The 16,751-nt window shown below is 44.4% G+C and overlaps 1 protein-coding gene across 5 annotated transcripts in view; it reads left to right on the top strand.

Moving 5' to 3' along the window:
• Window positions 1–16,751, top strand: part of TBC1D5 (TBC1 domain family member 5) — a 365,348-nt gene that overhangs the window by 325,922 nt on the left and 22,675 nt on the right. For 4 of the 5 annotated variants that reach the window (XM_014051928.2, XM_087712828.1, XM_087712827.1 and 1 more), the window contains 2 exons: window positions 7,003–7,082; window positions 8,649–8,825. In XM_014051928.2, coding sequence (XP_013907403.1) covers window positions 7,003–7,082; window positions 8,649–8,825 — 257 coding nt within the window. The remainder of the gene's footprint in view (window positions 1–7,002; window positions 7,083–8,648; window positions 8,826–16,751) is intronic. The other variant, XM_014051938.2, reaches the window with a different exon arrangement.

Raw genomic sequence — 16,751 nt, 5'->3', positions numbered from 1 at the left:
GACATTTGAAATCTTTAGCAGTATTGTATTCATTTTAGTGGGTCATTATTCCAGGGCATTAGTAACTGTTTGCTTCTGGATAAGTTTTAATAATGTGAGAGAGTAGATTGTGTTACCTGCTGAGTTTTGCTATAAAATTCAATGTAATCTTTGTTTAGTATTCCCTAATACTAGCTTTGTTGCAGTATTAACATTAGGAGCAAACCTAGAAGTATTAATACATGCCATTCTTATGCAGACACTTTGTAGAGATTAAAAGTGTGGAGGATAGATATACATGCAAGGGTCATCCTAATGACCTAGCTTCCATATTAATCCACTGTGTTATTGTTAAATATAATATTATAGTTTAATAATGACTATAATTAAACATCAATATAATATTAAACTGATTTTGTTCCGAGCTTCTAGAATTTAACCTTAATGTTTAAACAATGCATATACTCTGATGTGTGCCATAAATTAGTTTTTGAATTATTGTTGTCATTCATTGTCATATTAAATTCTAACCTGTGTAGGAAAAATTACTAGAATTTATAACCAGTTTCTAATTATTTATTTGGTTACAAAACAATCTTTTGACAGAATAGACGAATGTATATTAATTGCAGAGATCCTGAACAAGAATCATGATTTTTATATGCTCTTGAACAATATGAGTCCTAACTCAAAAAAAGTCATTTATGACATAGTAACAGATTTTCTTTGCTTTACAAATAATTTATATGTGTCATAATTCATTTGTGGAATATAAATGCTCACTGTTCCAGAAAAGATGTTCCCAGGCTGTTCTCTGTTTTAATGCAGCTCATGAAAGTTTTATTACTTTTTTTAATCAGAAAACAGCAACATCAGAAGCATACTTCAAAGCTAAAATGTTACCAGATAGGCATTTTTTTCATACGTGCAATACAAATTTATCAATAGAAATGCAACCACAAACTTGGACAAAACAGTAATACTCTTTTATATATTATATATAATGTATAGTTACATTTAAATATTCCATTGATATTTAAATGTTATTTTACAAAGTACCAGTTCTTCAGGATAATTTTACACTTATTTGCTTTAATTGGCTTACTTGAATCTTGCCATTTACTCCTATTAATTTAATTTACTTTGTTAATTCATATGGTCAGGTAAGTTGACTGCAAATGCAGAATGCAGAATGTTACAATATTGCTAGATCCTTTATAAATAATATATAAGATCTTTCCATTAGGGAGTAACAAGGAAAATGCAGTCATTTAGACCAATGCTGCAATTGGGGTTCAAAAGAAAAAGAACCAAAGCTATAAATTATATCCCATGCTATGTTTGGATATATTAAATGAAGTATTTTCAGTAAGAGATCAGGATCAGGCCAATCACAGACTAACACTTTATCTCTTTCTTGTATGTCCAGGGGATCATATTTAAATTAGTTTGAGGTTAGCATTAAGTACAAATTATAAACTGGCTATTCGTAATTATTGATAGTAAAACAAGTCAGTATAATAACCAGTTTGAAGTTATTTTCTCCAATAAATACAGCTAATATTTTAATGTTTGTTTTAAGTTTGAGGCTTATTTAAAAAAAAGGATGGAAAAAGATTTAGGTCTTTATTTTATTTAGACAGATAATTTTACTTCATTAAAAATAATATTAATGATAATACAATAAAACAAATCAATAAATCAATACACAATTGCAAAGATTAAAATTGAAAAAGAGGGCTAGAACTCCTCTTCCATAGAAGTAGAGTTGACAAAACAGGGTTTTTTGGAGGTGCACAGAAGTGTAGGATAATATGGCTTTGTGTGTTCGTTCTGCCATGATTAATTCCAGACACTGTAAACAATCTAAATAATATCTTCTAATTCAGATTATCATGTTCAATGACTTCATAGTAGGAGTTGAGTAAGTATAGCATTGGCTGAAAGGAACATGTAGAGTCGAAAACTCAGGTACTGTGAGGTTAAGATAGATATGTGAATGGGAAAATGACAGTACTGTGCTCCAGATCCCCAGTCACAGATTCCCAGTTTCTCAAAATCAGAACTGAGCCCATAACAGAAATAGTCCTAATGATTATTGAAACTGCACGGTAAGAAGCCTTTAAATTTCTTTCCTGAGTATTAGCAGTTAGCTAGTATTTATTAAAAGCAATTGGATCCAGCAGCTTTCTCATTTTTTCATTTCATTTTTTCATTTTCATTTCATTTCATTTTTTTCATTTTAATTTATTTGTATGCCGCCCTTTTCCCTGAAGGGACTCAGGGCGGCTCACAACTCAAAGGGAGGGGAAAAACAAACAAAGTTACAAAAAACATAAAAACCATGCATAATTAAAAAAGCAAAACAGTCATACCATTCGAAGTGGGGCAGCGAGTCTTTAGCCCCAGGCCTGTCGGAACAGCCAGGTTTTAAGGGCTATGCGGAAGGCCTGGAGGGTGGTGAGGGTACGAATCTCCACGGGGAGTTCGTTCCAGAGGGTCGGAGCAGCCACAGAGAAGGCCCTCCTCCGGGTAGTCGCCAGTCGACACTGGCCGGCTGATGGAATTCGGAGGAGGCCTAGTCTGTGGGATCTAATTGGTCTAGTGGAGGTAATTGGCAGTAGGCGGTCTCTCAAGTACCCAGATCCAATACCATGAAGGGCTTTGTAGGTGACAACTAGCACCTTGAAGCGTACCCGGAGATCAACAGGCAGCCAGTGCAGCTCGCGGAGGATAAGTGTTACGTGGGTGAACCGAGGCGCACCCACGATCGCTTGCGCGGCTGCATTCTGGACAAGCTGAAGTCGCCGAATACTCTTCAAGGGCAGCCCCATGTAGAGCACGTTGCAGTACTCCAGTCTGGAGGTCACAAGGGCACGAGTGACTGTTGTGAGAGCCTCCCAGTTCAGGTAGGGATGCAACTGGTGCACCAGGCGAACCTGGGCAAATGCCCCCCTGGTCACAGCTGACAAATGGTGTTCAAAAGTCAGCTGTGGGTCCAGGAGGACTCCCAAGTTGCGGACCCTATCTGAGGGGCGTAGTGTTTGACCCCCCAGCCTGAGGGGTGGAACACTTGGCCAATCAGTAGGAGGGAAGCACAGCAGCCACTTGGTCTTATCTGGATTGACTACAAGCTTGTTAACCCCCATCCAGTCCCTAACAGCCTCGAGGCCCTGGCACATCACGTCCATCGCTTCATTGAGTTGGCACGGGGCGGACAGATACAGCTGTGTATCGTCCGCATACTGGTGGTATTTTATCCCGTGCCGTCGAATGATTTCACCCAGCGGTTTCATGTAGATATTAGAGAGGAGGGGGGACAGGACCGAACCCTGCGGCACCCCATACGTTAGGGGCCTAGGGGTCGATCTCTGCCCTCCAACCAACACCGACTGCGACCTGTCCGAGAGGTAAGAGGAGAACCACCGTAAGACAGTGCCTCCCACACCCACCTCCCGCAGTCGTCGCAGAAGGATACCATGGTCGATGGTATCGAAAGCCGCAGAGAGGTCAAGGAGTAACAGGATGGAGGCATGACCTCCATCCCTCGCTCTCCAGAGATCATCAATCAATGCGACCAAAGCGGTTTCCGTGCTGTAACCAGGCCTGAAATCCGACTGGAAGGGATCTAGATGACTGGTTTCCTCCAAGGACCGCTGGAGCTGAAAGGCCACCACCTTCTCAACAACCTTCCCCACAAAGGGGAGGTTGGAGACTGGACGATAGTTGTTTAAGACGGCTGGATCCAAAGATGGTTTCTTCAGGAGGGGTCTCACCACCGCCGCCTTTAATGCGGGGGGGAAAGACCCCCTCCCGAAGGGAGGCGGCAACAACCGCCTGGATCCAGCCCCGTGTCACCTCCCTGCTGTTAACAACCAGCCAGGAGGGGCACGGGTCCAGTAAACATGTGGAGGCACTTACAGCTCTCATGGCCTTGTCCATGTCCTCAGGCGTAACAGCCTGAAAATCAATCCAGTGATGTCCTACCAGATTATCCCTTGGTGCCTCAGCTGGTTCTGCAGGATTGGAGTCCAGGTCCGCCCGAAGCCGAGCAACTTTATCCGCGAGGAATTGGACGTAGTCCTCAGCTTTGCCTTGCAAAGGATCGCTTGTATCCCTCCTATTTAGGAGGGAACAGGTTATCCTGAACAAGGCGGCTGGGCGCGACTCAGTGGAAGCAATCAGAGAGGCAATGTATGTTCTTTTTGTCGTCCTAATTGCCCGGATGTAAACTCTGATGCTGGTTGTTAAAAGTGCTCGGTCTGACTCGGACTTACTGGATCTTCATCGATGCTCTAGGCGTCTCTTTTGGCACTTCATCTCCCGGAGTTCCTCAGTAAACCAAGGGGCCCTCCTGGATCCACTGCCTCGGATCGACCGTAAAGGCGCAATCCGGTTAAGAGCCTCTGTCGCTGCTGAATTCCAGGCAGCAACCAGAGTCTCCGCCGGACTGCGGGCAAGAGTATCAGGAATAACCCCAAGCTCCGTCTGGAAGCCCGACGGGTCCATAAGTCGCCTGGGGTGGAACCACCTGGTCAGTTCCTCCTCCCTACAGTGGGGGTTTGGTCTCCGAAAGTCAAGCCTCAGTAGGTAGTGGTCCAACCATGACAGGAGTAAGATCTCACTACCCCTCAGACCAAGATCACAACTCCACTGCTCCGAGAGAAATACGAGGTCGAGCATGTGACCCGCCGAATGAGTTGGGCCCTGGATTACTTGGGTCAAGCCCATGGCTGTCATGGAAGCCATGAACTCCTGCGCTCCATCAGAGTGAGCGCCGATAGAAGGCAGGTTGAAATCCCCCAGAACCATAAGCCTGGGAAACTCAACTGCCAACTCGGCTACCGACTCGAGGAGCGAGGGGAGGGCTGCCGCAACGCTGTTGGGAGGCAGGTACGTTAACAGCAGACCCACTTGACCCTTGAGGTCCAACTTCACCAGCAAGGACTCACACCCGGCAAGCTCCGGAGCAGGGATCCTACAAGGTACTAGGGACTCTCGGATAACAATAGCCACACCTCCACCCCTTCCCTGGGCTCACGGCTGATGTAGCACCTGAAAACCTTCTGGGCACATCTCTACGAGGGGGACTCCTCCCTCCGGGCCCAGCCAGGTTTCAGTAATACATGCCAGGTCTGCTCTCTCATCTAAGATTAAGTCCCGGACGAGGGGAGCCTTGTGAACAATAGACCTGGCATTTAGCGACAGCAGCCTGAGACCAGGGTCCTGATTACTCGCGCCATCTGGTCTTGGAGTGGGACTCATAGGGCGGGAAGGAGGGATCTCTGTAACATAGCGAGCCCTCCTTCCCCGGTAATGGCCAGCCCTAAAGTCCCCGCCATATCTGCCCCTCCCTGTTAAGACCGTAATGCTCCGGCCCACTCCCGTGTCCGTAGTTCCTCCAACCACCCCTATGGCCCCCGCGTTCCCTGACAGGCCCTTCGAATCAGCCATCCTCTCACACGAACACAGCCACTCATCCATGCATTCCCCACAGAGGTTAGTTAAAACACAAAAAATACAACAATAATGAGGTTTAAAAAGTGGGTACAGTCATCAATCAAACATACCATCACACCACATTCCTAAAAAAAAATTTTTTTTTTGGCGCACTGTGCAAGCGAGGAAAAAAAAACTTGGTGTTCTTAATCTTCTCCTTTGCGGAGTCCAGTAAAAGGGCAAAGCCCAAAAGTTTGAAATGACTGGAGAGTTAATGTCAATTGGGGGGAGGTGCTGAGCAGGCCCCCTGCCCATGTCCAGATTGTCCCCTGCCTTCTCTTTCTGCATAGATTGAGGCGCAGGATAGTATATAGGATAGTATCTGGGATTCTCAGCAAAGCCAGAGGTAGATTCAAGTATCCCAGTTCACTCCAGAATATTAGTCCTGAAGGCGAAGGCAGGGGTGGAGACGGTCGGAAGGCGAGAACAGTCAGGCGTCTAAAAGGGGGGCTCCTAAAACAACCACGGGTAGCAGCGGCAACAGCAACAGGGGCCAAGAGGCAAGCCATGATAGTCAAGGAGTTGCGATGGAAGAGAGGGGGGGTGCGAGTGGACTTGCTATTGTTTTCTTTAAAGCATTTCATACCTGTCCCTTTTTTATGGGTGCCTTTATCACTCACTGCTCTTAGGCAGCCTCTCCCTCTGTCAGTCAGTTAGATCCAAACAGCTAAGAAAGATGGTTTAAAAAGATATGATGTTGCACACAGCTTCAAGCATTCTCTCCATTATCTCTGAATTCAAAAACTAAAATTTATTCCAAAATTGGATTAAATTGGTCTTGGAATACCTAATTCAAATTCACAACAAAGAAGGCATCATGTTGAAAGCTTCAAAACTCTACAAACCCTGCTGAGTTGCACTGTCTTTTTTGTTGCTTTTATTGCACCATAGTAGCAAAAAGAACATGTTAAAAATGACATTTGGTCATCTTTCAACAACATTTCTGCTAGCTGTACATCAGCCATCTCCAGACCTGCTTGCCAATAGATCCTTCTTTTCTTGTTCTGGGAAAATAGCACTCTTCCAGGAATTATCTAAAAGTTCTGCCACTATTTCCAAAGAGGTATGGAGCAAAAAATTAAGACTCTATTGATAATAAAGATGCTTATAGGGATCAGTGATCTGTGATATCCCAAAGAGATATGCTTCAGCATTATTCCTGTCATCCAGAAAATAACTCAGGGCATTCAGGAATTCTTCACATTCCATGTTTGTGAAGGTGGATTATTATCCCTTAGATGTGTCAGTAGGAGAATAATGTACCGTGTCCTAGAAGTTCTATTTCTTATATCAGTAGCAAGTAAATTATTGCTGCAACTGTTGAAGAGTACTTGTGCTCAGTAATGGTCATGTTTATCTTTAATTTAATTATACTTCATAGCTTCAGGTTTAGGAAACTACTGAATTTTTTTTAAAAAAAAAATCTTAACAACTTGTGATTTTTAACATTTTATAAAACACAGAAAAGCACGTCTGTTTGATAGAAATAAACATGAGACTGATTCATTGATAATGACATTATAGGAAATATTCAAGAAGTCATCCTGCAAGAACACTTGGAAAAGGAAGATGAAATTCTAGTTTCTTTGGCTGGACTGAAGCAGGTATGGAAGAAAAGTGATATAATTTTAGTATTTTATTGATCTATAAATCTTAACATTATGTTTAAAAAATCAGTGCATAGGAAAACTAAATTTCTCTAGACTACTCGTAATGGGGTTGTCTTGGAATACCAGATAAATTTTCTCTGGGAACATACCTTGATTACTGAAATTCCCTCCCGTTTTAATTGTTACTTTCCTCATGTTCATTAGCAACCAGAGATTTCTATTTTTTTTCTTGTGCGATAATAGCATTCTTCCAGGAACTACCTAAAAGTCCTGTCACTATTTCCAGAGAGGTATGGTTACCCAAGTTCTACCCATCTGTTTCCATCTCCCCCCCCTATTATTATACAGTAGTGTGGCTTTTACTGTATACAGCCAGGGGGATAGAATCATAGTGGGCCACTTTACCTTCATCCCAATGATCCCCCGTTTTCCCCAGATGCTGTTCAAAGCTGAAATGTCAGGTGCAAAACATGTGAAATTACAATTAAAGTGATTTATTACATCATCACCACCACCACCACCACCACCACCACCACCACCACCACCACCACCACCACCACCACCATCATCATCATCATCATCATCATCATCATCATCATTATTATTATTATTATTATTATTATTATTATTATACTGTATTCATTAAACATAAAACTCAGTCAACTGAACATTCAAAAATGTATCACAAATACCATTGACTGGTGTTAATGGGTTGCTGCCAGCGTCCCAGATATCAATCAAGTACCTTTTTAAAATATACAATGTTCCAAGTAGAAGGTACTTTGTTGACACCCAGGACCCATATCAACATCTTTTTCTTTGACTTTGGCATATCAATAATAATAACAATAATAACAACAATAATAATAACAATAACAACAATAACAACAATAACAACAATAATAATAACAATACATTTTTCATTAAACATTAAACTCAGCCAACAGAACATTCAAAAATGCATTACAAATACTATATACAAATACAAATGGTGCTAATAGTTTGCTGCCAGCATCCTAGGTATCAACCAAGTACCTTCTTAAAATATAAGATGTTCCAAGTAGTACAGGTTTTTTTTGCAGTTCCGCTGGTGTTATTGCAAGAAGCTGTAATTTGTTGATGTATCTTATAAAATTCTTGGACATGGTGCCAAGTGCCCCGATGACAATGGGTATCACTGTTACATGCTTCGATGGCCAGGTCATGATATTATTATTATTTCTTCTTCTTCTTCTTCTTCTTCTTCTTCTTCTTCTTCTTCTTCTTCTTCTTCTTCTTCTTCTTCTTCTTCTTCTTCTTTATCATCCTTGCATGGTATATGTCAGCATTTTAATAACATTAGAACCTGTTGTAATATTTTATTCTTTTAAATGTATTTGCGTTGCCTAAAAGATTCATGAGTTTCCTAAAGCTTTTTTTTACTGAGAAACACTGTTGGCCATTTTGTACATGTTTTAATCACTTAAGTTAGTTGATGATAGGGTAGTTCTCTCTAGAGAATCTAGGTAGCCTTTTTTAGAATTCATCCAAAGCATACATTTCTGTCCTTATCTTCAACAGATTAAGGATATTCTGAAAGGCTCCCTCCGTTTCAATCAGAGTCAATTGGAAGCAGAAGAGAATGAACAGATTACAATAGAAGATGATCATTATTGTTCCAGCAATCAGAGCAAAAGGGCAGTTGAAAAGATAGAAAACCCCTCAGCTCCAAAGCAGTTTGTCCCTCTACTGAAGGAGGTAAAATGCATGCTTTTCAGTGAAATGCTTGAAGAGAATGTATCCATCAAAAAGTGTATTGCTATAGTTCAAAAATAATTTAAAACTTATACAGACCCAATCTTATGCATTCCTAAAAACCAAAAAGTTCACTGAATTTGTGTGTTTTGTAGTTTTAATTAGTATTAATTTTAGCAGATCTATCTTCTAGGATGACATTAAGCCTTAGCAGTTGTTCCAATACAGGTAGCCCTTGTTGAACTACCATTCATACAACAACCGATCAAAATGACAATAGGGCTGAAATGAATTGATAGTTATGGCCACTCCTTGAAGTTAATAGTTGTTGCAGCATCACTAGGGTCATATGATCAAAATTTGGATGTTTGGCAGTATGCCCACTTAGAACTACAATACATATTTCAACTTCGATAACCCACCCCGATCTGTTCCTCATCTCTCTCCTTTTGGCAGCTTTGTATTCTGCAGCTACTGTCCACTACTAATACTAACACTTGGACTGATAAGGCTTGTCATCAATGGGAAGAATATGGCAAAGATTCAGGTTATACTCAGCCATCTTTAGCAGTATAAAATTGCTAAATTTTTATAGGAAATCAATCAATTACAATATAGTAATGTAAAATCAGAAACATCTAAGCTAAAAGATCTGTGGAATTTAATAATATTACCTACTATAAATTAGAACTTACTGATTTATTTTAAAACAAATTCACAGGAGTCCATGGAAAATAGATTTTGGTATGTTTTAAAATTTCAAAGATGAATTAGAGACAAAAATAGTTCCCCATTGTCATTCACATACTGGGTACTCCTGTTCCTAACGCTATGGCTCTTCATCTTTTTTAATGACAAATTTAATATAGCCCCACAACCAGGGGTGAGCTCCTACCAGTTCTAACCACTTCTATAGAAGAGGTTCCACAATCTACAGTGCCATTTAGAGCCGGTTCCAGCTCCCTCCCCCCGCCCATCCGCACATCATCAAGATGAAGAGCGAGATGAGGAATTCTGGGAGTTGAAGTCCACAAGTCTTAAAGCTGTCAAGTTTGAACACCCCTGGGGGTTTTTTTCTAAAGGGTTAGGGATGCAAGGGTCTTGTAACTTGACAGCTTTAAGACTTGCATGCTTCAAATGCCAGAGTTTCTGAGCCAACATTTTGGTTGCTAAGCAAGAGCATTGTTAAGTGAGTTTCACCACATTTTACAAGTTGGCCATGCCCACCCAACCACAACGCTGGCAAGCCACTCCCATCCGGTCATATGGCCAGCAAGCAACTCCCACAAAGCAGGCCACACCTACAGAAGAGATTCTAAAAAAAATTGAAACCCATCACTGCTCACAACTATTTATAAATTGTTACTGGAGGTAGTCCTCAACTTCATTTCAGTTGCATAGGGGAAATTAGATTACAATTCAATAAACATAAAAGCCTTATATTACTCCAAAAGTAAATTAATTTGTTTGTAATATGGTTTTAGAAAAAAAGACAGTATAACAAAAACAATTCTCTGTAAAAAATCACATAAAATAGTTCAGTTAATGAAACAAATAATGAAAAAATAAAATATGTTTATGTTTTTATTCTTTATACTTTTAACATTTAATATTTTATATATTTAATTTATATGAACATAATAAATTATATAATGGATTTTATTTAAATAAGCACAGCTTACTTAAATGGATATATACTTTATATATTTAAACAAGCTAAGTTGGCCAATGAAGATGTCAGAAACCGTTTTTGTCTTTATTTCTTCTAATGTAATAGCATAAAATTTGTTCACTTTCACATGTTTTCATTGGACCCCTCTCTCAATAGAAAAAAACATTATTTCTGGTTAGGACCATTTAAAACATCTGCTAATAGTGGGGATGTGGGGGAATTAGATAAAATATAGAGTGCAGATCAGGAAGACTTGTACAGTTATGTCAATCTCTACATCTGAGGATCTACTGAGATCTTCTTAAAAAGGAATGTTGCTAAATCTCCATCATGTTCAAAGGTAGGATATCAAATCTTTCCATATTGTATGCTGTTAAAGTAGTGGTGGGATTCAAAATTTTTTACTATCTGTTCTGTGGGCATGGGTGTGGGAAGGATATTGCAAAAATCCCCATTCCCTCCCCACTCCAGGGCAAAGATACTGTAAAATCCCCATTCCCTTACCACTCCTGGGGGAAGGATGCTGTAAAATCTCCATTTCCACCCTACTACAGGGCAAGTATATTGTAAAATCCCCATTCCCTCCACACCCCACTAATCTCCTTTCCAGCTCCTTTCTCCTGTGCCGGCCAATAGAAGAAGACCAAGCTGATCAGCTGGAATGCCGATCATCTGTGACTCAGGAGGCAGTGAATGGATGGGGGCAGAGCCAGTCAGAGGTGGTATTTTTTGGTTCTCCAAACTACTCAAAATTTCCGCTACCTGTTCGCCAGAATGACTGAATACCATGTCTGAGATATATAGGGATAACAGGGATTGTCAACAAAGACAATAAAAGAATAAAGGTTTTCCTTTCCAGTTATATCTGACTCTAAGGCACTGTGCTCATTTCCATTTTGGCCTGTCTTCTGCTTGTTTGTCCTCCACAGGCCTGATGTAGTCATTATACTGTATATTGCTGTCTTTTCTTGGAATTACTTAGGATATTTTGATGGAATTTATTTGGCTTGTGTGCTATGCTGATTTTGTGTGGGTGTAGTAGTCTTTCTGAAATGTTCTTGAACTATGGCAGTGTTATCCTTTTTAGGGCTTGTATTGTGCTGTCTTAGGTTGAATGGTCAGGAACATTTTGTTAAAGTTGAGGGCAGTGGTGGATTTCATTTTTTTTTACTACATGTAGGCATGCCCTATTTTGTGGGCATGGCTTGACAGTCATGTGACTTGCTGGGAGTGGCTTGATGGTCATGTGACGTGGGTGGGCATGGCCAACTTGTAAAATGTGGTGAAACTTACTTAACAACGCTCTTGCTTAGCAACCAAAATTTTGGGCTCAATTGTGACCGTAAGTTCTCTTTCTTTCTTTCTTTCCTTCCTTCCTTCCTCTTTCTTTCTTTCTTTCTTTCTTTCTTTCTTTCTTTCTTTCCCTTTCTTTCTCTCCTTCCTTCCCACCTTTCTTATCTTTTTCGCTCCCTCTTTCTTCCTCTTTTTCTTTCCTTCTTACTCTTTCTTTTTCTTTCCTTCTCTTTCTTTCTCTCTTACTCTTTCTTTCTTTCCAAAGAGACACAAAAGGTGGACCTAACTAGATGTTTTGCATCATAAAATATATGCACCTTACAAAGCTGACCCACCAACTTTTTTCACTTTTTTCACTTTCATTATATAATATTCCACCTTTTATAGGCTTTATAAACATATTTATTTCCCTAAGAGAAGAGAGAGATCAGCTGGCAGAAGTGGGCTTCATGTTAATCTGAGGGGACAGCCAGCTTTACCTTTCCTTTTCATCCAAAGCTGGTGAAATAGTGGTTATTCTGAACTGGTGACGGAAAAGAATGAAGTGAGGGGCCAATATTTTTGTCTCTTGTACCCGCGCAATATAAAGGCATTATTGTGGGTGCCTTATTTGTCTGAATAAAAAGAACAGCTTGAGAGGAAGAGAGACATTTTATCAACTCAGCTACCCTATCAGGTATAATACTGTTTGGACAGAGCTAGCTAGCTAGTTATCAAGGTAGGTAAATAGAGATATATGATGATACGTAGGTAGGTAGGAAGGTAGGTAGGTAGATGATAGATAGATAGATAGATAGATAGATAGATAGATAGATAGATAGATAGATAGATAGATAGATGATATAGAGGAGGGAGGAGGGAGGAAGTTCCATCTTCTGAATCAATTTTCCAACATGAGAAATATTTTTAGAAATTTTGTAATGAATCTAGATGAACCCAAAAATACCTTTGATATTTACAGGGTGGACACATTCACAATCTATAATATTTCAACATTATAGAAAACTTAATTGTTATAGCCTCTCATCTTATATCCAGAAAGATTCCTGAGATAAATTATAATTTCCCAAAGAGTTTATCTTTCCTTCCTTCCTTCCTTCCTTCCTTCCTTCCTTCCTTCCTTCCTTCTTTCTTTATCTCTGTTCCCCCCCCTCACTCACACACACACCTCTTCCAGTTGGCAAAAATTTCTCCACGCAACCTCCCCGCCATGCCACCAACCTGGGGGCACTCCATGTTCTGCTGGACAACGGCTCCTTCGCGTCCCATTGCCAGCTGCAGTTGGCTTTCTTCTGGCTGGTAGAGACCTTCCGGAGCAGACCCACCACTCCAGGCGGGCACTCTGCCCCCAGAGCGGTCACATGACAGCGGCACATGGGCTGCTGAATATCCCAGAACCTGCCCAGATTCAGCCAGAGTGACGGGGATGCTCCAGAGAGGAAGGTTGCCAGGAGAAAGCTAGCTGCACCAGCAACGGAGCATGAAGGAGCATCCATCCAGCAGCTGCTGTGTCCTGTTGCAACCGCCCAGGGTGGCCTCAACATCCTACCTCCCTGCCGCCTCCAGCCCTGTGCATCCCATTGTCAGCTGCAGTGGCTTTATCCTTGTGGCTTTCATATGGTGCACCTCTCTGCCATCTCCAGCCCTGCGCGTCCCATTGCTGGCTGCAGTTGGCTTTCACATGGGGGCTTTCAAATGGCAGCAGTCACAGGGCGGCGCATAGGCTGCTGACTGTCCCAGGGCCCATCCAAGTGCAGCCAGAGCGATGGGGACGCTCCGGAGAGGAAGGTCGTCAGGAGAAAACCAACTGCAACAGGCACGAAAGAGCGGCCATCCAGCAGCTGCCACATCCCGTAGCAGGTGGCCAGGACGGCCTCGATGCCCCGCCTCACTGCCGCCTCTAGCCCTGCACAACCTCCCTATCACCTCCAGCCCCGCACGTCCCATTGCCAGCTGCAGTTGGCTTTCTCCTGACTGGCAGAGACGTTCCGGAGCAGCCCCGCTGCTCCAGCTAGGCGCTGCATCCCCAGAGCGGTCACATGGCAGTGGTGCACAGACTGCTGACCATCCCAAGGCCCGCCCGGATGCAGCCAGAGCAATGTGGCTGCATCACCAGGAGAAAGCCAACTACTGCCAGCAACAAAATCCAAAAAGAAATTGCAAACGGTGTTCATGAGCTCAACCAGCCAACCTCGCAAGTTTTCAAGCTCGTCTGGAGAGGTGTATTTTTTTAAGAAAACCTCTGAAAAAGCTGCAACATCCGGAGAGACTGGCGGGAGGTCTTTTTGGGGGGGGATCCCCAGAACCAGGTTGCCCAGCACCCCATCACTCCGGATCTTGCGGCTTTTTTGGGTTTTTTTTTAAAAAAAAGCTCTCCAGATGAGCTTGAAAACATCCGAGGTTGCTTCTGGAGGGGTAAGGCAGACAGGCAGAATTCCACCGACCCCCCGGGTGCCTGCAGCTAGGGAGTCTGCAGCAACTTGCACAGTAAATGCAATTAAGAACTTCTCACATTCGTGAAAAGATTTTCTTTACTGTGCAAACGCTTGCTCCAAGGCTGCAGGGCCAGGGAGAAGGGGAATGCTGCCCGTCTGCCTTCTCCCAAAGCAACCTCACAGATTTTCAAGCCGCGAAATCTGGAGCCGCCAATCTCCGGTAAGATGTGCATCTCATAGCCGGGCTTTCCCCACCCCGTGCCCCACTTGCCACCCCAAATTGAGGGTCTCTCAGCCGTTGTGTGCAGGGAAAATGCTTGCACAGAAAAGAAAAACTTCCCAAGAATTCAAAAAGCTGTTAACTGCCTCGCACTCATGAGAAATTTTTCTTTACTGTGCAAGATTTTTCCCTCCACACAACAGCTGAGAGACGCTCGCAGTGGGGTGCAATTTGGGCTCAATCCCCTCCCCTAGGGCCTCCTGCCTTCTTGTCCAGTGCTCGCTCAGCCGCCCCCTCCAATCCTCCAGCTGGATGCAGCCACTCACCGGCGACTGGAAAGCAAGGTCATCCACCTATATTGCCCAGCGTTCACTCAGGGACCTCATGGCTCCTACCCACCCATCCCCCCCCCAACATCCCCCCCCAACCTAGACATAGCCACTCACTGGTTCTTTTTTCTTCTGGTTCCAAACTAACTCCCAGTTGGTTGGTTGGTTAAAGTGCAGGTTGGGTCCTAATGCTTCATCACTGGCTTTTAAAACGGAGAAATTTTCGGAGGCGGCTAGCAAAGAAAGCTCTCAGCCATGACCAGCACCGCTGACGCTGATGCTGACTGGGCGGGCAAAGGAAGTGGTGAGCAGGGCAAACATGGTGCAAACAGACAGGGAGAGAGAGTGAGTGAACAGGGAATGAACTGGCGGGGGCAGGCCAGGGGACCATACCAGTACGGCTACCGGCCGTTTACCACTAACTGTATGCCCGTCCAAGGGATGGGTTTCTGCCAGTTTGGTCCGGTACACCCCTACCGGATGGTCAAATTTACCGTGCCTTTCAGTACTGGATGGTCTGGTGGCACCGAACCGAAACGCTCCTGCCCACCCCCGCTCTCTCTCCCTGCCCGCCTGGTCACCACTTGATCTCTCTCTCCCTCTCCCCCACCTCACCATGCTTGCAAAGCATGACATGTGGGGCAGAAGCCCCCCAAACCCAGCAGGGATCCTAAGCAAAGGAGGAGGCGGAGAGCTGGATGGAGGAAGGGAGAAACCCTAGTGAGGGCTGCCTGCCGCCAACTCGACTCCACGCAGAGCGGGCTGCAAGGGTGCCATAAGGCAGTTTGATCAGGGCAGTGTGCTGCTGCAAAAAGCCGCACTGCTACTGCTGGTGCTACGTTTCCCCACTGGGTTAGGGCCTTGGGGACTTCTGCCCCTCGTGGTGCACTTTGCAGCTGCCAAAACCCTACACAGATTTCTTTGGATGCAGAAGGGGCAGAAGTCCCTGAACTAGGGTTTCCCCCTTCCTCCACCCAGCTCTCTGCCTCCTCCTTTGCTTAGGCTCCCCGCTGGGTTTGGGGGCTTCTTACCCTCATGCCGTGTTTTGCAGCCACTGCAGCCCCATGCAGACCTTTTCAAGGTGCTGGGCAACCTGGTTTTGGGGATTCCCCCCCCCAAAAAAAAAGACTGACCATGCTGCCGAGAACGGGCACTGGACAGGATTCGGCAGTGCTGGGAACAGAGGAGCCGGAGGCTGGGGTGCCCTGCAAGAAGAGCCCCAGAGGCAAGGGCAGCAGCGCCATGCCCTCCTCTGTACTGCCCATTGCCCAGCAACGCGCTGCTGCCATTGCTTCATCAGGCAGGGGGCAGGAGCGGCCCAGGAGGGGGCGGCCAACGGGGGTCACTGTCCAGCCCACCCTCCCTCAGCAGCAGCAGTGGGTTCCACAACATCACCTTCAAGGTAAGCGGTGGGCTCTACTTGGCCATGACAGCGGGGCTAGCTCGGCGCCCACCCAGCCACTGCATGGCGGCAGGTGGGCTGGCGGAGGTTTGCCCTGGCCCGGCCGGTGGTTGGCTCGACCTCCCCTCCTGTTCCTTCTTCTGCAGGGCATGTTACCTTGTCTTTCACAGATGCCTCATTTCCAATTGGGGGGAGAAATCCTCTGTGAAAAATGTGTACGGTCCGGAGCCCATCTGTGCTGCCGAGGACGGGCACCGGGCAGGATGTCAGCGGTGCTGGGAGCTGGGCTGCGCATGGAAGAGCCAGCGGCTGGGGCATCCTGAAGCACCGCCAGCCAGCATGTCCTGCAAGAAGAGCCCGAGAGGCAAGGGCAGCAGCACCGCACTCTCCTCTGTCCTGCCCATCGCCCAGCAACGCGCTGCCACCACTGCTTCATCAGGCAGGCCGAGCAGGGGGTGGGTACGGCCCATGAGGGGGCGGCCAATGGAGGTCACTACCCAGCCAGCCCTCCCTCAGCAGCAGCAGCAAGTTCTAATTCTATCTTTAGTATTTTCTGCCATGCTGTGATGATTGTCACA

Source organism: Thamnophis sirtalis, unplaced genomic scaffold (assembly GCF_051295495.1).
Source record: "Thamnophis sirtalis isolate CommonGarterSnake01/CBP01778 unplaced genomic scaffold, rThaSir2_p1.2 scaffold_4, whole genome shotgun sequence".
NCBI classification, from domain to species: domain Eukaryota; kingdom Metazoa; phylum Chordata; class Lepidosauria; order Squamata; family Natricidae; genus Thamnophis; species Thamnophis sirtalis.
Note: the sequence above shows the minus strand (reverse complement) of the source record. Positions and strands in the feature narration are given on the sequence as shown.